The sequence below is a fragment of the Pongo abelii genome, chromosome 10 (assembly GCF_028885655.2).
Source record: "Pongo abelii isolate AG06213 chromosome 10, NHGRI_mPonAbe1-v2.0_pri, whole genome shotgun sequence".
Taxonomy (NCBI): Eukaryota; Metazoa; Chordata; class Mammalia; order Primates; family Hominidae; genus Pongo; species Pongo abelii.
Window position 1 is genome coordinate 5,831,570 of NC_071995.2, and position 27,083 is coordinate 5,858,652.

Here is a 27,083-nt window from a genome sequence, read left to right on the forward strand (position 1 = left end):
TTGTAGAATAGGTAACGGTATTGTATCAATGTTAAACTTCCTGATTTTGAAAATCAGATGTAAGAAAAAGTCTTTGTTTTTAGAAAATACACACATAGATTACTTCAAGAGTAAAGTGGCATGATGTCTGCCACATACTCTTAATTGGTTCAATAATAACATGTCCATATTATTATTAATATACCTCTATGCATATATTCCTATAGATTCATATATATTCATATGCATCAGAAGAGTAAATGTGGCAGATGTGAACAACTGATGAATCTGAGTGCTGATAATAGGGAGTTCTTTGCATTATTTTTGAAATATCATTAATTTTTAATGGCGAAATTTTGCAGCAACCTAACACATCTTATAAATCTGAAATTGTTTCAAAATAAAAAGTAAAAAAGCAAACAAATAAAAACAGTATCCCTTTATTTTTTACAGTAGTCATTTGTTCTGTGCCCCGGCCTCTAAACAGCAATGTCTAATTTCTTAGGCTACAAAGGCCATCACAGAAGAAAACAGAGAAACTTCCATTAGCACATCCTAGCTCTTAACACATTCAGTCGTTCCTTTGATTTCAGTACAGACTACAAGCAAACAAAGTGATAGTTGGAAATAATTATCTGAGCATGAAACAATTAGTGCAACAACCACAGAGGGAGAGTCACTGGCCACGTACGTGGCCACAGGAGGATCCTTCGCTTGTAAACACACCAACTGGGAAACTCAGCCAAACCCACTCTGCCCTCAGGAACTGCGAGTCTTAAATCAAAGTTACAAGGAAGGGCAGGCCGTGGGGCTGTGTATATTTTGAAGGAGGCCCTGAACACAAGAATAAATCTGTTCCTGCAAACAGCTTTTGGAAGGGAAAAAAGGAAACCTTGATGACTTTGTGAGATATTGGGATGGCTTACAAGGAGAAGCCAACGGGCGTCCTTCCCTGGACATCTTTAAAAGATGAGAAAGCCATCTAGGAAAATGTTACAATGTGTAAAATTTTCTTTCAAGTACTTCATCATAGAAAGTGTGAGAGTTTTGTCTTACTGAACTGAAGATATGGCTCAGGTAGCAATCGAGAAGGCTCAAGGCCAGGTGTTCAGACAGCCCAAGCTCAGAGGCAGCTGCTATGAGCATTGCTGCCCTCATATCACTATCAATGACCAGAACTTGGTTAATTAGCATGCAAAGTGTCAAAAATGGATTTTTATGGGTGAAGACAATGGCCTGTTGACTAGCATCATGAATGTTAGAAAAGGGCTCTCATTTGGAGAAATTAGACGTATTCAAATAATACGAACTGGCCAGACATATTCCATACATACTCCTCACTCTTGCTAATTAATATCTATGAGTCCTGTACCCTTTGAACTCAGGGGTGGTGCCCCAGGTTAAGCCACTAAATGGCCCTGTGCCTAGCTGAGTCTCTGGATGCTGTTTCTGTGACATTGGTTACAAAACTGACAAAGTTCTATCTCTAGGACTGAGATGTTTGCCTGGAGTAAATCTTTTAGGCAAAGAGATGATCAGAGAACATAAAAGAGCAGTAAATTTGGGCACCCTTAAAAAGGTCGTATGAACTACTTCTTTTTCATGCTTGCTAATAAATGTTTAGTCAATAAATATAACTTATTTTCATACTTCTTCTAGGACCACTATTGTCTGTCAAAAAAGAATTGTACATAAATGCAATGGTTTAGGTCAGCTTGCAACAGATGAAAGAGGTATGGTCTGCATAAATGCAAGGCAGCAGGCAAGATGACCTGTTGGTTGGCCTTTTTGTTAATGATCTCTAATTTAATTCCACTGTGGTCTGAGGATATATGCTGTAGGATCTCAATTCTTTAAAATCACTGGAACTTGTTTTATAGGTTAGAATATGTTCTGTCTTGGTAAATGGTCCATGTGCATGTGAAAATAATGTTTCCGCTGCAGTTTGGGTATAGTATTCTATAAATATCAATTAGGACAAGTTCATTCATAATATTGTTCAAGTCTACTATATCCTTACTGATCATCTACTTGGTCTATCAACTACTGAAAAAGATGGTATCACCAAATGTAACTGATTTGTCTATTTCTCCTTTTCGTTTTGTCAACTATTGCTCCATCTATTTTGAAGCTCTGTTATTAGGTACACACACATTTAGGATGTTTATGTCTTCTTAATGAATTAACCCCTTTGTCAATATAAATATTATCCATATGTCTGACAATATTCTTTTCCCAGACCCTACTGTCTGATATTAATATAGCCACTTCAGTTTTCTTTTAATTAGTGTTTATATGGTAGAACTTTTTTCAACCTTTTTAACATATCTGTGCCTGTATATTTAAAGCGTGTTTCTGGTAAACAGCATACAATTGGGTATTGCATTTTTATTAAATCTGGCAATTTCTACCCCTTAATTTTGATGTTTAGACCATTTATACTTAATGTAATTATCATTATGGATTTAAGTTTCCTACCTATCTCGCTATTTTATTTTGTACTTGTTCAGAGCCACTGTAGGACTAACCTTGTTTTTTTCAGGGATTACCTGCCTATTGTCTAACATCTGAAAATAATTATTATATTTTTTAACCATGTTTCCAGTTGGTTATGGCAGAAAAGCTAGTCCTGCACCAGTTACTCCATCATGGCCAGATGTAGACATAGGAAATCTGCATTTTACAGGTTTTTCGGGTGATTCTGGTATGCTGCTGGAGCTGGGAGCCATTGCTTTAACCCAAAGGTCACAAGTTTAAATGGAATCGTGGAAATGTAAGCCACTGGACTGGCTATAAGGCAACAGGGGATGTTGGGAGTTGAAGAGAGCTAGAGAGCATGGGCTCCAATGGAAAATATCCACATTTAATGTTTTTAAAACATCTTTTGAGCCAAATCTTAAAAATGTCTACTAGCAGAAATCTTCCTTGAAATCAAAGAATGCCACATCTATGCATCTTCCCTAGTATCAATCTACCACTTTAAAGGGGGTGCCCAGAACAGAGCACAATCCTCCACGGTAGACCAACAGATCAAAGGTGATGACCCACAGTTACCTATAATCTACATTCAACAAGTTATTTACTTCAGTGTGAGACAAGTTCATGTTTTGGAAACAAGTTCATGTTTGGCAACATGAGAGCTCATGCTCAGGGGTGTTTAACTCACCTACACTCCCCATCTCTCACACAAATGCCTGCCAAATCAGACCTTTCTGTCCCGCATGCTGCTAACTGACTTTACATTTACCATGATTACATTTCATCTTGTTGGTTTTGGCTCAGGGTTTCATCTTGTCAAGCACACTTTGAATCTTGATTCTGTCATCTCTCAAGGTAACCTTTACCCAGATGGGCATCAGTTGAAAATCTGGTAGGTATGCCTCCCATTATCAAGGACCCAGAAAAGTGACTAGAGCCCATGACACAGCCCTCTTGACTGACGAATCAGTCCCACCTTTGTTCTTCATAATCTCTACCCCTAGGGGAACGGGGAACAGAGAGAGATGAAACACAAACAAGCCAACCCAGCTCTTAGGAAGTATCATGGCGAATTGCCAGGGTGATGGTGAATGTATAGTCTGCATAAGCACTTTGTATAAACATTCCCATGAATACTCCTGCCGCTCATTTCACCAGGTAACAGGTAATGTTAAAAATGGAGAAGACGGGGCCACCCCTGAGCAAGGCTGTGAAGTCATCATTTCTGTTTGGCTGTCTCTCAGAAGGCCCGGCTCTGGTACTAATTAGCTATGTGGTCCTGGGCCATAGAGTTTCCTTTCCTGAGCCTTGCCTTCCTCATCTGAGGTTTCCTTCTCAAGAAGCTATTATTCTTCTCCCACTCTGGAACCCCTTCTCCCACTAGGGGTCCAGCCTGTGCCCCACTTCCACAAGGCCCTGCTTTGCGCTGGCTATGACCTACTTCCGGGAAAAGTAACTAGGGGCAACTTTTCCTATCCCTCAAATAACATCCTTAAAGTTTTATCTTACCAGTTTTCTACTTAAAATCCTTCTACATCACTTTAGCTGAGTAGCCACAATCTCACAATCTGACCTTGCTTGCCTTTCCTGCCTCACATCCCACCCTAAACTCATGCACACTCTTCATTCCAGCTACAGTCAGCTACTTGTAACCCCTCAACAATTGTGCTTTTTCAACTTTTCATGCCTTATTCATGCTCTTCCCCGCTATCTGGAATGTCCATCCCCCTCTCTATACCCAACTCATAGCAATAGCAATTCATTACTCAAAACTCAGCTTAGCCACTGAACCTTCCAGGAGGCCTCCTCTGATGGATTCAGAAGCCCTTCTTGTGTCTGTCCAAGAGCCACTCTACATATTGTGTCTCAGCATTCATCATACTGTTGGCTGACTTATCAATCACCTTTTCCAACTTAACTATAAGCTCCTTGAGGGCCAGGATTTTTTGTTAGCACAAAAATCTGCTGGTTCCTGCCACAGTGTAGGTATTCGTTGAATTGTTGAGTAGACTGAATGATGAGTGAGTTAATGAGTGAGCCAGTTATACCACATGGGTGGCTGCTTACTTCCTGCAGTGGAGGGGCCAAGCCAGGCAAACTTAAGTCCCCATCAAAGCATCCTGAGCTCAGGCTTGGCCTCTTGGACTCTGCCTCAAAGCAAAAATCTAAATGTCAGAGACTTCTCTGATGTCACTCCCTGGGCCTTTCACTGAGTTCTCCACCCTCTTCCTAAACCTCCTCCCTGAGCAGGACAAATTAAATGAAAGAAGGGCTGGGAAGTCTCCACCAATGCCTTACAACCAAGGAGGAGCCACACTCCCCAGACATGTTGTTCAAGAGAAGTGCTCTGGTCCCTGGAATCCAAGAAGTCAGAGAAGCCTCCTGGAAAAACATCAACTGGAAAAATCCATTGCCAACCAGCCCTTCACCAGGCCTCTCCCCTGCCGAGTTTGCTCATTGCTTGAAGTCTGCAACTCATCAGTTGTTTATGTTCCTAACCCCCAGTTCAGGGGCACCTGCAATTTAATTTGAGCCATGGATAGACAGGGCTGCTCTCTGCTGGAGTTGCAAGAGCATAAACAACCTTCTGGGCTGAACTCTGCATGGCATTCCCCAGCTCCACCCCTACCCTGGACCTATAAATACCATCTATCACTTTCTAAGATCACCTCCAGCAGGCCCAGACAGTGGTAACTTGTCCCCAAGGCTGGAAGATGTCACTTGAAATGAATGGAAAGAGAGTAGCTGGGATGGATTGGTAAAGACGGGATGAGAGGGAAAAGGGGTGAAGGCTTAGGGTTATTGGAGGAGGGAGGAGGAAAAAGTTCAAGAGGACCAGTGAGAGGCTTAGAGGGAGAAACATGCAGCTAGAAAGCCTGGGGATAAATCTTCAGGGGGACACTGGGGGACAGCAAAGAGGGGTCACAGGGTTGAGCATGTTTGAGCTCATTCACCACAGGAAGCCCACTTTGTGTCTCATCCTTCTTCACTACTCACTGGTCCTGCAAGCCCATGCTGGAGGTTACTGTCACTTCTCATAGACAGAGCACCCCATATTAAGTTCATCACTCACTGACCACCTATAGGTGACACACCATTGGTTTATGTCACTGGTTGTGCAGATAAGAGCCCCAGTTACCATGAAGAGCAAATCTTGAAGGCAATATCCAATGGCAACAAGACAAGGGAGCCCTTCCAGTCCTCTTGTACACACACACACACACACACACACACACACACACACACACATACACACACATACAAGCACACATACACGGTTCCCATGAACCACCCCTACGTGACAACTCAAAGCCATTTGGAGCAGCAGTCCCCAGGCTGGGCCCCTGGGCCTTCCCAGAGAGTATCCTGGCCTTCATGCCAGGTCCCCTTGCCATGCAGCTGCCATCTACCCTCCAGGCCAGCAGCCCCGGAGATGCCACGCAGACTTTTCCATTCATCGTCCAGAGCTCCTTAAGTGCCTCTGATATACACCATGTGTCCCAACAGGAAAACACATACTCATCAACTCTACAAAACGCTCCAGATGTGATCAAAGCCAGAGAGGCAAAAGAAAACAGAGATGGGGGTGTTCAGGAAGGGGGAGAGGCTGGGGGAGAAGCAGCGAGAAATCCAGGGACTTGGTTGAGGGGACAGGGGGCGGTGCCCCTGGGGTGGTGCTTCCAATGGATGAAGTCTGCAACTAGGTCCAGACTCCTTGATTCCAATCCCTGGTTCAACTTGACCCCCCTGTGAGATCCTAGGCCCTGCCCCCAGACCAGCTTCAGGATTGAGATTCTATCTCTGAAGAACCATAGAAAGTTAGTCCTGGAAGGAATGCACTAGAGCACCTGGCCTACCCTTCCTTTTTAGGTGAGGAAGGTGATGTGTAAGTAGACCTACCTGGAGTGTCATGCACCACCTCTGACCCCACACATCCCGGGTCAGTACTGTCTGTATTAAACTTCGGTGGGTTACAGTGGCACACATTAAAGGCCCTTCATTTGAAAGAGGCCTCAGACATGATATCCCTGTCCCTTTGCCTCCTTAGCTCTATTAGAGGATTTCAGTCCCTTACAGAGTGAGAGGATGAGCCTGGATGGCTTTTAAGACCCCTCCCAGACCTAAAATTCCTAAGCCTTCAAGATCTATGGCAAGCCCCCATCACTTAAGGAAACAGGGCTGTTTTGCTCCAAAACCTCCTAGAGTCCCTTTGCCATCACAGCTGCACATCCGATCATATTCTCCGCCTCCCCACCACCTCCCCGGGAGTTGTCTGCATGTCTCATCAACACAGTGCTCTTCCCTTAAAGTGGGGCAAAGCAGTTAAGATAATAGGCTCTGGTGTCAAACTGCCTGGGATTTGGGGCAAGTGACCTGTCTACTCTGTGTCTCATCTTGAAAATGATGGGGACCAGGATTGTGCCAAGTTCATAGAGTCACCATGACAATTCAATTAGATCATGCACACAAAGGGCATGGTAAACTGGTCCTTGATGAGCGCAGGCTGAGTGATATGTTCACAGCAGTCATTCACATTCCCATTAACACAGCCACCATAGGTGAGCAGGGAGAGATGCTTCATGTCCGCTGAAGCACAACTGGTGAGACCATAGGTTAGTTATGATGTCAGGGGGATGAGGAGAGGAAGTGAAAAGAGGCTCTGGGCTCAGAGTCATGATGGCCAGGCTGCCCACAAGTCCTTCTGAAGGACAAAGGGCACATAGGAGGAAACCATCCTGTTAGACACAAAAAGCACAATCCCAGTTCCTTTCCAGTGCCCCAGCCAGAAGAACCGCTGATCCTTCAACTGATGACAATGGGCCATACCAGCAACACCCACACACGGGCACTCACATAAGCCAAACCTTTCAATGATGTACCCTTTCCTTAGGGTACGGTCCAAAATCCCTAACCAGCCCAAAAGCTCCTCCGTGACCTGGCTCCCCACAAGCACCTCCGCTACAGAGCTGAAGCTCCAGCATCCCAGTGCCCTCCCCCAGCAGTGGGGCATACACATGGTGGAGAAGCCAGACTCAGGAGTTCAGATCCTACCTCTCTCACCAACCATGTGACTTTGGGCCACTTAATAATCTCTTTGCGCTTCAATTTCCTCTTCTGTATAACGAGGATGGTATTATCTATCTCGACGGGGTGTTGTGAGTTAGCAAATGCCAAGGGGTAGAACAGTGCCTGCCACACAGCAAGCATCTAACTGTTAGCTGTTGTCATTATTTTCCTCATCTTTGCCTGGATCATTTTTTTTTTACCCATCCAGCAAATCTTATTAGTTTAAATGTCGCTTCCTCAGAGAGATCTCCAATTAGGTTGGATGGCCTTATATCTCCATTCCCATTACACTTCTGTCCTCCTCTCTAGTAATCTCTGTCACACTTCTGGTTAACTATGCACTGTCTCCCCTGCTAGGTCATAAGCTCTGTGAGGTCAGACCCAGCTGGACCATAGGTCCAGATGTGCCCGAAACAGTCCTGCCTTTTACCTGTCGTTGCACTGGGGCAGACTGGATTTGTGTCAGTAAATATTAACTCCTATGCTAGCCTTCCCAGCTCCATGGATTTGTGCTTGGCCACATGACTTGCTTTGGCCAATGGAATGCTAGCAAATGTGATGTCAGCAGGTGCCGCAAGAAGTACTTCATGTTTTCCTTCTTTCCTGTTGAGTCTCTGTGAGTCTCTGTGAGCAGAATGTGTCCCAGAAGCTGTTGAATCTAAGCAAAATGTGCAGACCTGGGGCAAACTAAACACAATCCACAGCCCAGAGCCAGGCCCAACTAACTCTCAGCCTGAAACAGAGCTTTCCCATTCAACCCAAAGACACATGAACACAATACAGAAATGACCTTTGTTATAAGCTGCTGACCTTGGGATGGTTTGATATGCAACATTAATGTAATAATAGTTAACTAGCACACACAACATCATTATTAATAGCTCTCACTTTCACTAGAAAAAGTATCCCCAGTAGGATGATAAATTATCTAACTGCCCACCATCAGTCCATATCTATCTTGTTTATCACTTTAACTCCAGCACCTAATACAGCACCTGGCACAGAGAAGGTGCTCTATGAATAGACTGGATTAAGTTGAACTGAACTATATGTTTGTTTTTTGTTTTTGTTTTTGTTTTTGGAGACGGAGTCTAACTCTGTCACCCAGGCTGGAGTGCAGTGGCACGATCTTGGCTCACTGCAACCTCTGCCTCCAGGTTTCGAGCAACTCTCCTGCCTCAGCTTCCCTAGTAGCTGGGATTACAGGCGCCCGCCACCACACCCAGCTAATTTTCGTAGTTTTAGTAGAGACAGGGTTTCGCCATGTTGGCCAGGCTGGTCTCAAACTTCTGACCTCAGGTGATCCGCCCACCTCGGCCTCTCAAAGTGCTGGGATTACAGGCGTGAGCCACCGTGCCCAGCCTGAATTATATATTTCTTAAATCTCTTTCGTAAAACATCAAGTCTGTCCCACGTGGATGCTGAGAGGTCTGAGTCTGGGGGCTCTGCCTCCTTTTTCTTTTGTATCGTCCCCATAGAGATGCTCCTGATGCTGCTAGTCGGCTGCCAGAGCATCGGAGACCCAACCTTCTTAATCCACAGAAGTCAAAAGAGCTAGTTTTTCTAAAAGGGATGTGATCTCATGGGACTGGACAAAGAAGAGATCACTGCAGGATGAACAAAAGGAGAGGGACAGAAGCACAGTAAGAGAGATCTACGCGAGGCACCAGCTTGGGCTTTCAGGAGATGCAGTGCCTCTGAGTAGGGCAGGGACACCCTTAGTACATGGCTGACTCGCTTCTCTCTGCCATGCAGCTTGCCTTCCTGCCCCAGGGCTGAGGACTGGGCAGAATGTCAGCCTAAGTAATTGCTGCCATTTTATTAGAATTGATGACAGCTGGAAATCATACCACTGCCCTCATCCAGACTAAAATGCTCAAATGAAAAGTTAAAAATCCCAGTCCTCCGATCCCCTGTCTCTCTTAACTAGGTTCAGTTGAATGTGGACTCTATGAAAGAAACCAGTAAGGCTGAGCCTACATCTCTGAGGGTTTCCCGAGTCCCTGCCGCAGGCTGAGTGACTAAGGCTGAGCTCCCCAGTCTCCTTCACGGCTGAGCCAACCAATTTGCCAGAGGCAGGCAGTAATTCCTGGCAGCTACCCAACTGTCAACATCTTTGAAAACCTTGAGATAATCCCAAGAAGGTACTAGAAGACAGCAGTCTCCCAGGCAGGAATCTTGAAGGTTTGTGTATTTTTTTTTCCTTTCTTATGTTTGTGACTTCCAGACCCACAAAATGCTGTGGTTTTCCGTTTCTAAAACAGAGGCATGTGCCTATACAAAAAGCCTAAGCATGCCGGGCTAATTAAATTTAGCTATCTTGCGGTTGTTGTTGTAACGTGTGTTCCGCTGATGTTATTCAGTGTGTTAGGACGTTTTCTGTTTATGTTGGTTACATAGCCAGGTGGTGTGGGTGGAGAACATCACTCCAGGGAATATTATTAGGAGGACTGAGGTGCTCAGGGGTTCCAGGGACACATGGTCAAACAGTGGCTCCCGGGATCAAACAGTTGAGCTGTGTCCCTGGTAACTTACAGGATGCCAGTCCCCTTGCTCCTTCTAAGGCAAGATCAGTCCCTCAGGTCTACCTGAGATCTTGATTCCCACAGACAGAACTGCAGCTGCCATCATGCAGCCTAGAGATTTTGTAGAAGAGATGCAACTATACGGACAGAAACTTCAACAGGTCTGCAGGGGCTGAATGACTTGCCCAGAGACTCCCCAGGAGAGATGAGGGAAGAACTGAAACTCCTTGTGCCCACTCTTACCTGCCCAGCTGGGAATACAATGAGACCCGAAACCCTTCCTTAAAACCTCTGTTTTTCCACCTGCCTAAATTCCAGAGAAAACACCTGAGATCCTCTCCTGAAGTTCCCCCACCATCATGTCCCTTGTCTAGCTCAGCCCTGGTGCTTTCTTCTCAGTCATTCTTCTGCCTTAGCCCCTTCTCAAGTCTCTTCTCTCAACATTTCCTGACCAAGAATGCTTAAATCCCAATCTTGTAAATCCCCCAACCATATTTCTTCTCTCCTTCAAATCTCTGCTTCCTGCTTAAAACTCACCTATCTCGTAAGTCTCATTTTTGTGTAATCTGCTACCCTGAAGCCACTTACTAAGCCCTTCAAAGCCTCTCCCTACCTTGCCCAGCACTGCTACACACAGCTTTGTGTATTAGTTACCTGTTGGAAGCTATTTGACAGCTCTGTGACCTACCCGAGAAGTTTTCTTTTGTGAGTACCTTGTGTCCCATCAGTACCCTTCAAGCTCCCATTTTCCCCCTTCTTTGAGGCTTCAACACCACACCCAGTACAAAGCTCTGCATTCAGCAGATCCTGATGCAGGGACTGACTCTTGTGCTGTTAACAGACTCAGAGCTCTATTTTTAAGAAAAATATCTGATAGGGTGGATTTTTCATGACGTCCCCAAACAAGCAAGGGGGGCCAAAATACAGCTCTTCATAGTGAGGGCCCCCTGCTGTAGCATCCTCACTCCGGTCCCATTGCTGGGGCCCCTTGAACTTCAGAAACATCATTTCACTCTCACTGGGAAGCAAAAACAGACATTTCCAGCACAAAAGCAGGCCCTCTACAAGCTCCCCCACCCAACAGAAGCCAGACTCCAGGATGAACCGTGGAAGCGTCTTACTTTGCGCACAGTGCTAACTTGCTTGGGTGTCTGGTTGCCGAAGCTGCAACTGAGACAAAGCAGTAAATTAGAATTGGGAACAGAAGCTACTCAGTTGACAAAAGCAAGAAGTGACAGCTGACAATCTGACAACATGGAAGGAGTCAGAAAAAAAAAAAGATCATAAAAAATAGAAATGAAAAATCAAAAACATGGCATTCTGGGGTTGCTGAACAGAGGCCCTGAGAGTGATATGTTACTCCTGCTAGGCACAAAGAGGGATGTTCATAAAGATGGCCCCTTCATAAGCCAAGGTCGACTATGGTCAGCATGCAGCCCATACCAGAAGAATACACCATGGTTTTCCCTGGGAGATGGGTAATTGAAGGGATTAACTCTAGAGGGCTGGAACCCCAGCTAGCCTGACATCCGCTGAATGGAACTCCGTGGCACCTTTAGCTACAGAGTACTGTGAAAAAAATAAAAGTTTCTAGAGTTAGACAGGCCTGGGTTTGAATTCCAGATGAGCTTGCTCTGTGGCTCTGGGAAGCCTTTACTTCACTGAACTCAGTATCCTTGCCTGTGAAATGAAGATAAGAATACCCACCTCACAGGGTCGCTGTGAGGCACAGAGGTCACAGACAGAAAATGCATATAGTGTATTGATTTACAGTAATACAATATGATTATACAATATTTGTCAAAGCTCTTAAGCTAAGGAACCATATGAAATTCCGCCACTTTAATGAATACTATAATTTCCCCCACAGGGAGTCGATAAATTTGTATTTATTTAACTAGACCTACAGCCATCATCACAGTATTTGTACAGCTCTTCATCTGAATCCTCACAGTAATACTGTGGGCAGGTAGCACAGGTGCTATCATCCCTATTTCATAGCTGAGAAAATTGAGGCTCAAGAGAGAATGACTTGCCCAAATATTATATCAACTGGAAACAAATCTGGAGGTAAAACTGAGTTCTTTTCACTCTTAACTCACTGTTCCTGGTCTAAAGAAATGTCCCTGGGCAGGTGGGTCAGGGTGTGATGAACACATACACAGGCACATTATCCATCTTTTGACTGTCAGCCTCACTCCTTCTCCATTTTGTTCTGAGAATAGGGAACTCTTACTTGTTTAAGTCCAACTTTATAAAGACACTTCTCCAAATCCTTGATCACATTACTTTTCCTTCTGTGAAACAGTTCCAGCCTGGTTATGTTTTCTTTAGGTGTGATGACCTAAGTCAGACACATGGGAGGTTTTACCACGATTCGGTAAATCACTGAGTGATGCAATCCTAGTTTGGTTTTAAAATGTATTCTGAGAATTCGAGGGGTCTGTGGTGCTGCATCACATCACACTGATGTTTCTAGAAAGAGTTACAATCATCCCCAAAGATCTCTGCCTGATGCATAGCTGATACCTCTGAGCCCATCATCACAAATGGCTAGTCGAGGGCCAATTTTCCCTCGTGATCTTTTCCATATGTTGTTTTCCTACAGCCTCACAGCTACTTTCTATAAATTTTCTCCATCAGCCTGTCCCTTTATTTCCCAGAAAACCCAGTGGTCATCTGCAAGCATGGAGATTTCACTTTGAACTCAAGCTTCTTGAGAGTGGGGTCATGCTTACATCATCTCCGTATCCCCACAACCAGTGTCTGGATAATGCAAAATATGTGATGGCTTAACTGCTTCAGCGAGGTGTATGTAAGGCTCCTCCTCTTCCAAGTTACCCCACCAGTGAGTCCCAAGAAGGACGATCACAATGATAAGGCTGTGTGGGGAACACATGTTGATATGAAAATGCAGAAAGGCCTAGGAGTATTTGGGGTGTGGGAAAGAAAGCTTAGGTATATGAGCATTGTTGTGGACACAATTGTTATTTTCAAATATTTAAAGGGTTGACCTATACAACAGGGTACACTTGTTCTGTGCAGTTCCAGGAAGCAGAACTAAGACCAAAATGAGGGAATTCAGCAGTTTTCCTTCTAGTTTCATGACTTCCTACGGGCTAGATATGCCCAAGACAGAAACAAACTGTCCCAGAGATAAGGTGCTCCCTATTCCAAGAAAAATCAAGCAGAAGCTGGGCATTTGCTAGATGAATATGCTGCAAGAAAAATTCTTCATTCCTTCCTTCCAGGGCCAGGTATCCAACTGTCTGACCTCTAAGCTTCATTTGCCTCTGTGAGGCTATGGTTTGTTCCTAGAGGTTCTGGATAATTGAAAGCTTATTGTACAACAGAGCCAAGACAGCACAAACATATAGCTTGTCATATTTTTCAGACTAATATCAGCTGTTCCTTCCTGGGGCATGACATAAGCTGATCAAGGAGGCAATGAGCTGCTGCCAGACAGCTCCTTCCTTCCCCAGCTCTGCCCTGGAATTCCAGGTGGCCATGGGGAACTTGTGGAGCCTCTTGGTGCCTTGGGATCCACCATCCATACCATGTGGCTGATAAGACAGGAGGGAGGATGAAAAGTTTAAAACAGGAGCCACCATCTCTGGAAGGCTGTTGTGAGGCTAGGAGGCCACCCTCAGAAGACCAACACAGTCATTAGCTGCCACCTTGAACTGGAGCTGGTAGCATTTTGAACTGGAGCTGGTAGCATTGTACTCCAACTCCTGTTTCCATTGGTCAACCACAAGACCAACAGCCTTCCCTCCGAAAGGGTACAATTGGAGGAGAGTGGCACTCCATGGAGGAAATGAGAGAAAGGAGACTGGGGCAGAGCCTTTCCACAGCTTGATGGGATTAACAGCATGACTTATATGACTTATATCCTGATCTATAAAATGGACCAGAATGTAATGGCACGGAACATAATCATCCTTGTTTCTGCCTCACCTCAACCAGCTGTTGCTGCTTTTCTCTGTCTACCCTTCTCACACACCCTCAGAGGTAAAGGAAGAATAGTCTTCAGGCCTATGAGGTATGATTTCCTTTCAGGCTGCAAAATGTTTTCCAGCTAAACCCAACCATCAAATGATAAGACCCATGCAAATGCCATGCTGCTGATCCCACGTGTCATCTCTCCTTAGCTTCCCTTCATGCATCCAGCCTCATTTCCTTCCAACCCTGGATTGCCTGCTAATTCGTGGGGCAGAGCAAGGGACTTGGGCCAGGTTGGCAGGGAATCCTTACAGACAAGGTCTGCAAGCCAAGTTCTTGATCTCACCACTCCCAATCAACAATGAGGAAGGATCTGGCTTTGAGTCAATGTGATTTTCAGTCATTAATATCAGCCTAAACTATAAATCCTTATACAGGGCAGTCCAGGCTGGTGATAAAGACACACTCTTTCACCTCCGTTGTCCTTCAGAAAGCAACATTTCTGATTCAAGGGCCACCTCTTCCAGGAAATCTTGTCTTATTCCTCCAGCAGCAATTACTCTTCAAATGTGATCCCATACTGATAGGTTTGAACATTATTATAGTCCTGAGAGCCCTCACTATATCCTGTCTTGCACACATCTGTCTCCCTACATAACTCCTAGATCTTAAAGGCCATAAGCTCTCCCTTCATCGTTGTTATGCCTCCCCATGCTGCCAAGCAAAGAGACTTGCTCACTGTAAGCATCAGTGAATATGTATTGTGTCGAGCTGAATTGCCTTTCTCAATCCCAAAGAAAAATCAAGGAGAAAGCAGCAGGGCTAAGGAAATAAGTAATCACGGATTGATCAACGTTTTTCTCTCTCCAGTCCCTCCTCTAACCCAGCTGTGGCCTGGCCAGTCCTTACCCAGCCTGGCCTAAGAACATGGCCTCCTCGGTCTCCCTCCGGGGGCGCTCAGATGGCTCACAGTTCAGGAGGGTGGAAGCAGAGCCCAGAGACAAGGAGGGATGGATCAAACCACACAGTCTCTGGTGGCAGTGCTGGGGAACCCTGGCAAGGATGGTGACCTGTGCCTTGCAGTAGGAGGGAGATCCCATTCGTGGCATGTCAGACTAGAGAGGGCGGGTAGAGATGTGTAGCAAGGTTGGGGCACAGTGCCACCCAAGGGCTCCTGAAATGGTAACCCCACAGAGATCACTCTCAGATCCTCATGGAAGCTGTTCCATATCTCAAGGCTCCAAGCTGGGACATTTCTAAGAGAACTCCAGAGCTTCCACATGGGTGGGCTTCATGCCCAGGACCTGACTTTAAGTGCAGGAAGCCTCACTCATGAAGTGAGCACCCTTGGAACAGGTGGGAGTGAGTAGGGACCATTACCCCTCTTCAGACTGCAGGCCTAGTTTGGCACAGTGAAGCTCCCCATGCATTATCCCCTTGGTGAACTCCCACAAGTCAACAGGTTGCAATCCCTCTGAGCTGAGTCCAGTTCTAAAACCCTCTCTTTCCCATGCTGTCACAGGCAGGCAGTGGCAGCTGCTTTAGAATAAACTTTTTGTACATAAGTTTCAGCAGAGTATAGTCAGAAGGGAAATCACACTCAGAAGATGCTTAAGACCTATTGTTTTGTCTCATTCATATCAAAACGTCCAAGCTAAGAAAATCAGCCCGGGAGCAGATATTAACTTTAGTAAAAAGACAGATTACGGCCCTGACTAGTACTGGGTCAGACCTCTACAAATCGAAAAGGCCTCCAGTCCCCAAGTTTTCCCAGAAAATAAGGGCTGTTTTCCTCCTGGGTTTTAGAGCATTGAACCAGAGAAGTGCAGGCAGAAATGTCCTTCTCCAGCTGTGAGGACCCTCTTCCAGCTCCCTAAAGGACTAGAAGAGCCATTTCACTCTAGCTCAGGAGTCATTCCTCATATTATCAGCCACAAGCCATGTTTCTGACAGGGCACAAGTGCTGCTGGCTGGAAGTGCCCAGGAGGTCTTCTGGATTGGGGTGCACTCACTCATCGAGGTTCCTGCTGGATACCTCCCTAGGGAACTTTCCAGAGAGTTCTCACACACACACTCACACACACACTCACCCTTACACACAATCGCTCATTCATACACACTCATGAACACACTCTCTCACACTCACACTCTCACACTGACACACACTCATGAACACACTCATACCCACTCACGCACATACACTCACACTCACCAACACACGCATGCACACACACACACACACACACTCATTCACACGCTCATACACATACACTCCCCTGCTCACACTCACATACTCATGCACGCTCATACTCTCACACACACACACACCCTCACATATACGCACACTCTCCCAGACACACGTATTCTCTAGCGCACACACACACTCTCAAACTCTTACACATACTCACACACATGCACTCACACACACCACTCTTGCACACACACACAAACTCACAACACAGAGACACACTCTCACACGAACACATTCTCACACTCACACACACACTCAAACACTCTCATACAGGCTCACACACACACTCAGGCCTGCAGGCCCGTCTCCAGGGCAGAGGCAGGATCGGGAGGAGAGCCCTGCGGGGCTGGAGGCCATCAGCAGTCTCACAGTGCAGCCTGCTGGGCACGAATGACGCTGCAGCCGGGTGGAGGCAGGGGCCAGGGGTGCAGGGAAGGGCATCTTGCCTCCCCTCTGTCGACTTTCAACATCCAGGAACGGTGTCTCAAACCCCAAGACTCAAAATGAGGCCTGAAGGCCTGTGGAAAGGGAAGGAGAGCTAGTCCCGGGGCCTTCCACATACAAACAGGTCTCCCGCCCCATGAGCTCTCAATGGCTCGCACAGAGGTTTTAGAATCTTCCAAACAGTTGGCACAGAGGAGGAGCACCAGGGCTCCAGAGGAGGAACAGAAGCTTGGCGCTATAAATGAGGAGCTGAATACCCAAAGAAATGGGTGGGAAAGACCTTGGCCAGGCCTGTGCATGAATTATCATGTTCCGCCTGTGCCAGATTCCCCTGCTCCGTCACTCTTCCAACACAGACCATATGAGGGCAACTTCTCCGCGAGGCACACGGAGGGTGCCATGCATGGTAGTAAGTAGTCACGGAGCAAAACTGTCACGGTGTGGGGCCTGTGATGGCTCAGGAAGGGAGCCACAGGCTGGACTCTGCAGGCAGGTGGGCCCCGACAGGAGGTGGGAGGAATGATAGAGAGCAAGTGGCAAAAGAGAGAACTAGTGCTGAAGAAGAATCCCCAAGACTCAGAGTCAGACTGGGGAGTGGGAAGTGACAGTGAGGCCAGTCAGGGATTACTGAGTTATGAAGAGGAGGAAGGAGAGGACTTGGACAGAATCGGGGAAAGCAAGTTGGGACCATTTGGTAAAAGAGCGTAAAATGAGGAGTTTTGGTGTGCTCACCGAGTCTAAGTAGCTGCTCCCTGCACGCTCCAGCCCACATTTCTCTCTACAAGTTATCCAGGTACTTGCCCACTTCTGCCCCTAGTGCTCCCCACCACCAGCCCTTCCATCACTTCTCTTTCCAGCAGTTTCTTGAAGTCAGAGAGTTCCTTATGCCACTGGGATGACAACCACCATCACCATCTGCCTTGGCTCCTCACACACATGCTGCCCAGCGCCCCATTCTCCTGAGGCTCCTTCCTCCTCTCCCTCCTGACCAAGACTTGGCTTTGCCCAGGGGCCGTGGGAGTGTTCCAGGCCATCTGATCTGTGAGGAGCTGTAGACAGCCTCCGGCCCTGCTCCAGTACACCGTGCCCTGTCTAGACAGATTTGAGCTCTCCATCCTCAGGAACCGCCAGGCCCCGGAGCAGGGCTCCGCTCCAAAGGCAATACTTCCCCTGCAGGTGAGGCTGCTTTGGTGGCCAAAACCGAGTGCATATTGGAGCCATTTCCCACTTAGCTGGCGGCGCGTCACCTGAAGTCTCTGGTGGAAAAAATAGGGCTCTCTGGTAGGGAGAATTTTTATTTTTTAATCATACTTAAAAAAAAAAATGAGTAGTTGGAGAAAACAGGCGACAGAGTGGGTGGCCACTTGAGATCCAGAGAGAAAGATCAAAGCCCACCAAGAATGGAATGATCAGCCTTGGTGTGGCCCAGAGAACAATCTAGGTGGCCCATGCCGCATGAAAGGCAGCCAGGGGACGGGAGACAGGGTGAAGGCGCCTGGTCACAGGCCCCGCATGTCCCTGCTCCCCCACCCAAGACCTTGGTTCACGGTCCTCAGCTGGAACAAACACCTGCTTCCAAGAGACATCCAACCAAGCTCTGTCCGCTGGGAGGGCTGCTGCATCTCTGTGTAGGAGGTGAGCTGCCCAAACTCTGGCCTCCACGCGGCTTTCTCTTTCCAAGAAGAAGCTGGAATTCCTCCCTCTAGACTCGATTCTCCTGGCCACTGCCCCTCTCACAATCCCAGCCCAGGGCAACCAGCCAGGAACACACTCTATTCTCAGGCTGACGAATTCGCTCATTAGGTGACTTCAGGGCAGTGAGTCCACCACGTCCACCATGGAGCAGCCTCCTCCTGCAGGCTCCAGCAGCCCATCTTTTCCAAATGAGCACATTCTACGATGTGAACTCACAGATCCCTCAGCTCAGCCTCCCAAGTTAGGACAACTAGGACCCTGAAGATCAAAGAGGAACTGGGGCTTGCCCAAAGAAATGGTAGCACTTAGTGGCCAGGCCCGGACCAGAACTCATGTCTCCAGACTCTCAGCCCAGTGCTGTCACACAGTGCTGCCGCCCAACATTCCAGCCAGAAGATTGAGTTTCTAGAGCCCTGAACCCATTTTAAACTAGTCAGACCTACGATATTCCAGTAAGTTATTTCAAAGGACTTTTCACTAATGTTCAACAGAAGCTGGGGAAATGTCCAAGGTGCCAGAAAACAGGACATCATTCTGTGACAACACAGAAGGGAGGAATCCCAGGGCCTAGTCTCTCCTCCTTTCTAATTTGGAAAAGCCATAAAAAGTCCACATTCTGTCAGGCCAGCCAGCATATTCCCCATGTGATTTGCCAAATCCACCCTTTCCTGGATCAACGCTGGCACTTGGGCATAACCCAAGAATCTGCTTCATCCAGGTTCTTCTCTAGGACAAGACTAAGGAAAAGAAATGAGACAGCTCCATGCACCCCTCCCAGAGAACAGGCAGGGAAAGAGACCACAGTGTTGAAGACCTCAAGGTGGAGGTCATGGTCTATCCGTGTACAGTATTTTTGCCCCACACAGCCTCCATGTCGCTCCCATGTCCCCAGCTGCTTCCCCACCCATGAGACACAGAGGAAGGGATCATAGAAGCTAGAAAAGAAGATCCCTCCACTTAAGCAAAGGACTGTCAGAGTCAAAAGGTTTATGATACATCTTTCAGGACTTGCATCTCCAGGATACTTCCAAAAGTTCCCTACCACCTCTTACCTGATGAGGTCAATAGGTTGGAACTTATAGAACACTCCATAGCGCGCCCATTCTTGATATAGCAGCTAAACAAAGAAAATAAGGAAAAAGGTTAGAGGTAAAGACGGGAAACTTCACCTGATTTTGTCCATCCTAACAAGTCAGATTTTTATCCCCAAAGTACAGCTTCTAAGAAATTCTCATGAGACATCTACGGGGAGATGTTCAGAATCGGGAGGCTATGGAAACTGGCTTCTCCTTCCCCAAACTATAGAGATGAACCTTATCACACTCTGAGGCAGTCCTGCACCTGATTAGCAGAACCCTGTCTTCTTTATTCCCACATCTTGCCTAGTCCAGCAAAATGAGCCCTAATGTTCATGATTCACTCATTTAACAAGTATTTATTGACATCTCCTTATGTGCCAGGCACTGTCCCCACGCTGGATACAGCAGTAAGCCACAGTCTGCTTACACCCTGGTGTGGAGAGATAAATATAAACATATAAACAGATAAGATTTTGAAATCTTAATGAAGAAAAATTAATCAACGTCAGGGAGTAGAATGTGAAGGAAGGGAGAGGAGTAGCGTGCTGTTGTAGACAGGATGGCCAGGGAAGGCCTCTCTGAGGAGGTGACATTGAGCTGAGACACAAAGGAAGTGGGGAGGGTGTCCCAGGCAGGACACTCTTCTTGTGCAAATGCCCCAAGGCAAGTGCATATGGTACATCCTAGGAAGAACAGGGAACCAGTGTGGCAGGGGCAGAGTGAGCATGGGGAGAACTTGGGAGACAGAGTCAGAAAGAACCAGGATGGCCAGATCTCTTGGGGATTTGCAGGCCATGCTAAAATCTTTGTATCAACACTGGATGAAATTTGGATTTTGAAGGAAGCCACTGGGAGATGTGCAGTAGAGGGCAAAACAATCTGACTGAGATTGCAGAAGTCTCACTCTGGCTGCTGTGTGGAGAACAGACTGAGAGTGATCAGAGGCATAGGGAAGTTATCGGAATGGTCCAGGGAAGAGATGATGATGGCTTGCACCATGGGGGCAGCAGCAGATATAGTAAGAACTAGTTGATTCTGCTTAGATTTTAAAGGTAAAGCCTATAAGATTTACTGCTGGATTGGATGTGGGATGAGAGTAAATAAGAACTTGGCCTGAGCCACTGAGTCATGGTGATGCCTTTTATTGAAATGAGAAAGACTGTGGGAAGGACAGGTTAGTGGGGGTGGAATCAAGAGCTCACTTGGGGATGCATTTTTTGAGATGCTCTTTGGGTATCCAGGGGCATGGTGAGCAGCTAGATATAAAAATCTGAAGTTCAAAGAAGAGTCCAGTACATTTGAGAGTTATTGAAGAGGAGGCAATTTGTAAAGTCATTAAATGATTGATGTCATTGCCAAAGAAGAGATAGTAAGTATAGAAGAAGCCTGAGGTCTGGGCCCTGGGCACGCCACCATTTAGAGGTCAAGAGGGTGATGAAGAACCAGTAAAGGAGAGAGAAGGAGCGGCCCAGTGATGTGGAGGAGAACCAGAAGTGTGTGGCATCCAGGAAGCTAAGGGGAGAAAGGATTTCAAACAAAAGAAGATGACAAGCTGTGTCAAATGTTGCTAATGGGTCAGGTCAGATGAGCAGTGGCCAATGGACTCAGTGGCTTTGAGGTCACTGATCACCTTGACAAGAGTGGCTCCAGGAGAGGGGTAGGGGCAAAACCAAACACATCAGGCCAGGCCATCTTGGAATATTTCTGCAGCAACTTTAGCAGGACTAGCATGTGTCTCACTAAACCTGTGTATCAATCCCAGTAAATAAAATCATTCATTAAAGGATCATCATTAGACCTCACCTACATATCCATGCTGAATCAATATCAGCATTTTATCAGATTATATGTCTAGAACTGACAGATTTATAATACAGCTGCTATTTTGTTACATTATTTATTCTCCTACCACATCACACACAATTCACGAGGAAATCTGTCAAGGAGAACCTACTCTAATCGGGTACTTCAGAAGCCCATCTGAACATCAGCCCTACAGGGAGCCATCCTGTTTACCTAAGAATCTTTAAAGACATGATATTAAAATGGAAATGAGAACCAGCGTTCTTGCTTAAGGGTGATAGACTTTTATTGTCACAATGTCTTCCAGCAACTGCAAAACAGGACCAGAGACTACATAGGCCCTGAAAGGGCAAACTGCACCAGCAGTTACCACCACTCGCAATGGAGGAAACCCAGATACAAAAAGGGGTTACTCAGTGCATGAAGGCAGAGGAAGATCTGAATTCATGAGCACTGCTCCTGCTCACTCCAGGGCAGTGGCTAACCTAATCTTATTCTTATTAGTACATCTCCTCCTCCCACATCTTGGGTGCTTCTACTGCCTGAGTTTTTACTCCCTCCCCTGGGCTCTCCAACACCTGGTTGTCATAGTGACATCATTTGTTGCCCAAAGGGAGATACGCTTGCGTCAGGAGGTGCAGGCAGGGCACCCCCTCGAGAGTTATGGGACATCACTGTCTGCCTCATAGGCTCTGACCTCCAGAGCAAATTCCTCCCCAAGTCATATGTCCAGCCAAAACCTGAGCTTGAGAACACCTATCTGCCACTGCCCTGAAGGCAAAAACGAAAAATGTCCCAGGAACCCAGTATGGCCTCAACTGAGAGCTGACCTCAGAAGCCTTTTCCCTGGTTGAATCCCAGATCTGCTGAAAGAGACTTCCAGAAAGTCCCTCTCTCACCATGGTCTCTTCTAAACACAAAGATGTATCCATAGCTTGTGGATATAGATGAGGAGGAGCCAAGAGAACTATCTGGGCTTGATACAGAAAAGCTAGAAGCATACAGAGGAGGCGGTGATCAGTCAGCCCCTGAAACAGACAGTTAGAGCTACAGAGCACCAAAGCTGGGAGGCGGTGCAGCAATTATGCCTGGATGCCCAGGCCAGCTCACACGCCTTCTGTCACCTGCAGGGGAGGCAGGGAGGGAGGTGGAGAGTGCTGTAGAACCTTCCCAATCTTTAAGAAGGTTAGTCACACACAGTTAAGAGCAAGTGGATCATGCTGAACTCCAGCTTGCAGGGTCCCAGAAGGGACCAGCAGTCAGGGTGAAGGGAGGCACACTCTGGAGTCCTGCCCCATAAGGACCAGCATGGTGTGAGTAAAACACAAACACATAACAGTCCCTTTAAACTTGCAGAGTCTAGAGCCTTCTAATGCAGCTCTTAGTGAATCCACTTTCTCCCTTAGAGGTTCACCACGTCCTCTCTTCACCAACTGGCAAAGCTAGCAAATAAACCAGGGAGGGACTACTGCTCCTTCTTAATGGACAGTGCCTGATTCCAGAGCCCTGGATGTAATCCCAGATGTGTCTGTCTGCCCCAAGCCTTTACAGCAGGAACCATCCCACCTGATGGATCAGAGATAGAAGCAGCAAGTTTGGCTCCCCAGGGATCACATTTGACAGAGGTCATCAATTTAAGGATTTCACGAGACTATAAGGGAACTCAAGTGTTAAAAACCCTTTGCAACAACACTTTGCAATGCCAGAGAACATCAAGATGTGTGGGACTCACGGCCCTCCCTGAGGCCACAAGCTCCTCAGAGAGCAGCTAGACCTGAGACGGGCAGAAAGATGCTCTAGCCACCTTGGAGGCATTCAAGGGACGGGGCAGCCTGAATGGAAGAGACTTAGATTCTACTCCCAGATGCTACACTAACCTATTTGAACATTTTAGCAAGTAAGCCCACCTCTCTAGGTCTCAGCTTCTCCATACAGTAACATGAAAGTCCTGCAGCATGGCAAAATGAATCCTCAGTTGAAACCAAGAAGAAAAGTGCCTTTCTTGTCAGGAAGGCAAGTTTTAAACTGCAGGAGTGATTCTCTCCACAGTTTTCAGTGGGTCACTTACTAACTATCCACTAGGGAAGACATCCACCTGCAAAGGCTGGAAAATCCAGGACTAAGGGTTTCCAGAATGCTAAAGGAAGTCACATCCAAAGTTCTACTTTGCGTTCTCCCCTGTAAGTGGGTGAAGAAGCCACAGAGAGCCAGTGGGAGCCGGGCAGCCCTGAGCAGATGGTGACAGCCACTTCTCTGGGAATTTCCAGGACACTAGGCAGCTTTGGCAAATGGGGAACTAGGCAGCTGCTGGAAGCCAGGAGGGACCCATCTACCCCCAGGCTGCTCCCTCTTCCGGTTGTCCTGGCTTCTAGGAAGGCAGGAATTCCTTGTTCTCAAGAGGGAGGAAGCCTCTTCTTAACGACCCTCCAGGAGGGGAAAGAAAGAGACTTCCAGCCCCTACCTGGGGCTGAGTCACGGAAACTGCACAATAGCACCAGGTGAGCTTCAGGAGAGGGAGACTGACATTCTCTAGGGCCTCTTGGCTTGCCTAGAATCTGCCTGCAATGAGCCTGGGTCTTGGGGAGAACACGGGAACAGCCACAAATGGTAAGGAAGAGTGAAGGAGAACATCCAGGTCCTGGCAGGATGGGCAGGTAGGGACACCATGGCAAATAATCCCTAGAGGCCCCAGAGAGGCCACACTACACTGCAGCTCCCAAGCCTTCTCCATGTCCTCCAGCTCCAAATGCAAGGGAGTCCTTCCTCGCACCTAAGCAAAATGCTTCCTGCAACCACCATGAAGAACACTTGACGGTTATAATATAATGAAAACAAATAAATATGCAGCACACATTTGGGCGTTTTTGCTCTTTCTCCTTCAGGATATGTTGTAGGCACCACCCACATACCACTAGAACTACAGAAACAAATCTAGCCCTGTTGTGAGAATCTCTCTTGCTTAACAGAAGAGGCTGTGTCAACATGACCACACAGCACCAGCTGGGATTTGGACACTAAGGTTTTAGTCCTGACTTCACGAACATTCAGGGACATTAAAACCAGTCTTCTCTTCTGGCTAGGTATCACCAAGATTGGCCAGCAAGCCCAAGGAAAGGCCACAAGAAAGGGTCATCTTGTCCTTCAAAGACTTGTTCACCTTCACGAAGCGTCTTTCTGACATCAACTTTGGGAGTTATCCATGGAGATACAATTCCATCCTGGCTGGGCTCTCCCTGCCTCCTAGTTCCCACCTATTTTACCAGGTGGAGTGGACCCTGACTTCATTATATCAGCCAAAGAGAAACACTTTCTGATGGGAAAATTTTTTGTTAAAAGGCATTGCTGTGGTTAACAGTAATTTCATATCTTTCCAAAGACAAATACATATTTTTATATCTATAACATATATATTGTAAATAGTCCACAATTTACTTCTTCCATTAGTGCAGGCAACAGAAGGCTGACTGATCTCTCCTATGACTTGCTGTGTGTTCCTGGTCTCTGTAATGATCCTAGACAGGCTGGGGTCACCACCTGTTTTCTTAGGCAGGCAATGGATGGTGATCACCATTTAAAGGGAAGGAAGGAAAAATTAGAGAGTGGGAGGACAGAAAATGGTTGGGTGAGAGAGGTGAGATGTGGCGAGACATGCTTCCTCCTTTTCCTTTAAATCTGATGCAGGACTTTTCAGGAAATTAAACACCAAGACTATTAGCATCAGATAGAAAACAGATGAGGTTAAGACATCACAATACTATACAGCAGATTCCCTGGGCAGGCAGAGAGGGGACATGTGTAAGCAATCACCGCAGTATTTCTGGAAAAGACCTTTTATGTTTTTAATACTTAACACTTCATAACAGGGACTAATAGGCAGGATAAAAAGAAGCCTGCTCAAAAGGCAACTTGGGGCATGAATGATTTTCCAGACAACAGAGTGGGGGAGGGAAGTTGCTTGAGCTTCAGCTCCTCATCCCTCCCACCATCGCCCACCCTCCTCTGCTCACTAGAGTTGTTGAAGATGGGGAGAAGCCAGCAGGAGGATGGCATAAGGGGATCGTTGGTGCATCCCCAGTGAAGAGGTTGGGGCCATTTTCCTTCCCGTAACTGTAACCTCCAATTCCTAGTTTCTTGAACTACAAAGCACAACTGAGCCTCCCTCACACTCAGATTGCTCATCTATAACTTGGGAGTGGCTATACTCCACCTGCCTGCCTAAAAGAAAAGAAGAATCACCTAAAGTTGACCCTCCAAAAGCTATAATGGCATGGATCATCACATGTTTTAAGCAAGAGCCCTGGATTTGAGGGCTAGAGGTGTTCCGAGCCCCATCTCTGTTTCCTGTGGCTGTGTGATCCAGGCCAAGGTGCTCAAGTTTCTGTGTCTCCGTTTCTGCATCTCTCAGTTAAGGAATCTGGACAGCCAATGTTTCTCAACTGGTGCTCTCTTGCCATGGGAGGGTGGGGTGAGGGCTGTGTGTGGAGGGCCATTGGATATATTTCAGAATAGTTGGCATTGTGGCTCTCCAGGCACTAAATGCAGTAGCAACCACCCTCACATTTCCAAATACCTGGGTGGGGGAAACAGGGGAGCTGGTAAAATTGTTGGAAAGTAGATAAGCAGGTAAAGAGAACATCTAAGATACTTCTAGCCACTTCCACACCCACCCGTAATCTCGCATGCCCAAAGTCCAGGATGCTGCACGAGGCAGGCTTACCTTCCTGTCATTCATATCATCCTCTGGACTATCGTATTCACCCTGTGGGAGAAAAAGGGATGCTGGATAAAGCCAATGAAATTACCAGAAACAGGTGCCAAAGGAGAAAGGATTTTCTTTTTTATTTTCTAATATCATTGCTTTTTTTTCATTCCCATTTAAGGAAGGTCAAAAGCATGGCATGGTAAGGGGCTGATATTCCATTTTCTTAGCCATCAACACTTGACACATTTCCTGGGATAACTTCTCACACGAAGATGTGCCCCCTCATACACTTCAGAGATCAGCCTATGGCCCCTCATAGCAATGCAATGGCAGAGCTCCAGACTTTAAATGGTTTAGCCCATCACGTGAAAATCACCTGTGCCATGACATGCTCACTCTGTCCATAACTGCAGAACTTAGCAGTGCATATGCCACTGCAAATATGTCAGGAATTAGAAGATTCCCATCTGAAAAATTCCTGCTGGCAGTCAGGGAGCCCCACCTCAGCAGTCTCAAATGGCACTACTGCATGGCAGGTGCCCAAGACCTGACCAGTCTGATGAATAGTGAAGCCATGGAGCATTTAGCTCAAGGACCAGTTACATTCTCATAAATTGTCTTGAAGAATACCATTGCATTGTATCACGGGATGTTCGTAACATTATCTCCAGTCAAGGAGAGCTTTCATTACAGTCATTCTGTTTTCTTTACTTAACCAAAGCATTGTACAAGGAATTCTGAGAGATTTTCTTCAAAAGAATTTTTTTTAAATAATGATCTTTCGTTAATATGTATCTGCATGTTAAGGAGGAATTTCACATCTGCACAAAACTCTCACATACAAAATATCACTTTCAGGCAGCTAAAGGTCTGACAGTCCAGGTTAGGGATTACTCAGGCCTTTCAGTCTCCTTCCACCACCATCCACCACCCTCATCAATATCTCCTCCCTTTAATCACCTCATGCCACATCTGTATAGTCACACTTTTGCTAAAAATAAAGCTAGGGAGTACAAGAAAAGCTCAAACAAAGCCCAGTTTATTTTGTCATCTGGGGAAATCATTGGCGAGACAGTTTGAGATGATTGGCAAAAATCAAACTGGGGATTATTGTCAGC

The 27,083-nt window shown here is 46.5% G+C and overlaps 1 protein-coding gene across 2 annotated transcripts in view; it reads right to left on the bottom strand.

Annotated features, from left to right (window-relative positions):
- The window catches only part of ANO2 (anoctamin 2), a 388,517-nt gene that overhangs the window by 218,053 nt on the left and 143,381 nt on the right, over positions 1–27,083 (bottom strand). For both annotated transcript variants that reach the window (XM_054526733.2, XM_054526736.2), the window contains exons 9-10: positions 25,981–26,022; positions 19,434–19,498 (exon numbers count right to left, since the gene is read on the bottom strand). In XM_054526733.2, coding sequence (XP_054382708.1) covers positions 19,434–19,498; positions 25,981–26,022 — 107 coding nt within the window. The remainder of the gene's footprint in view (positions 1–19,433; positions 19,499–25,980; positions 26,023–27,083) is intronic.